The sequence below is a fragment of the Eimeria mitis genome, genomic scaffold (assembly GCF_000499745.2).
Source record: "Eimeria mitis Houghton genomic scaffold, Emh_scaff2518, whole genome shotgun sequence".
In the NCBI taxonomy this organism is placed as follows: domain Eukaryota; phylum Apicomplexa; class Conoidasida; order Eucoccidiorida; family Eimeriidae; genus Eimeria; species Eimeria mitis.
Genome location: NW_013570858.1, coordinates 6222 through 6900, shown reverse-complemented (window position 1 = coordinate 6900; position 679 = coordinate 6222). Strand labels below are relative to the sequence as shown.

General features: G+C 52.0%; 1 protein-coding gene across 1 annotated transcript in view; it reads left to right on the top strand.

Annotated features, from left to right (window-relative positions):
• EMH_0055020 (uncharacterized protein) overlaps positions 1-679 on the top strand; it is a gene marked incomplete at both ends in the record, with an annotated part of 6415 nt that overhangs the window by 111 nt on the left and 5625 nt on the right. Inside the window, 2 exons of the mRNA XM_013497180.1 lie at positions 3-157; positions 299-378. Coding sequence (XP_013352634.1) covers positions 3-157; positions 299-378 — 235 coding nt within the window. The remainder of the gene's footprint in view (positions 1-2; positions 158-298; positions 379-679) is intronic.

Below are 679 nucleotides of genomic sequence, written 5' to 3'. Positions count from 1 at the left end.
ATCGGGTACAAACAGCAGACGAAAGTACCCTACATCAGCATGAAGCTACTGCAGCAGCAGCAGCAGCAGCTGCTGCTGCTGCACGGAGCGATATACCACCAGAAGCAGCAGCAGCAGGAGCAGCAGCAGCAGCAGCAGCAGCAGAAGGAAACACACAGTTAGTTATATCTCCAGCAGCACAAAACAAAAAAGAAAAGGAAAAGATGCAGCAGTTTGCTGCTTATGTTGAAACAGAACATACCCTGGATAGATACTATAACAAATACGATTCATATCAGTTGGCTGTGCAGCACCGCAGCAGCAGCAGCAGCAGCAACAGCAGCAGCAGCAGCAGCGGTGCAGCAGCAGCAGCAGAATTGGGGCTTTCTCATTGGCGACGTTCTAGACTGATCATCAGCAGCTGCCTGCATGCAATGCATGCAGTATATTCACATTCTTTTTCTGCTGCTGAATCCTTTTCTATCAGCAGCAGCAGCAGCAGCAGCAGCAGCTTTGCTGGGGGTTTGCTGCTGCAGCAGCAGCAGCAGCAGCAGCAGCAGCAGCAGCTGCTACGCATGCATGCAGAAACTCAACCAAGCCGACTCCTTTACTTTGTTCTCCAGCCCCTACACCCGCAGCAGCTAGCAGCTATATCTGCTGCTGTAGCAGCACAAAGGATTGCTGCTGCTGCTGCTGCTGC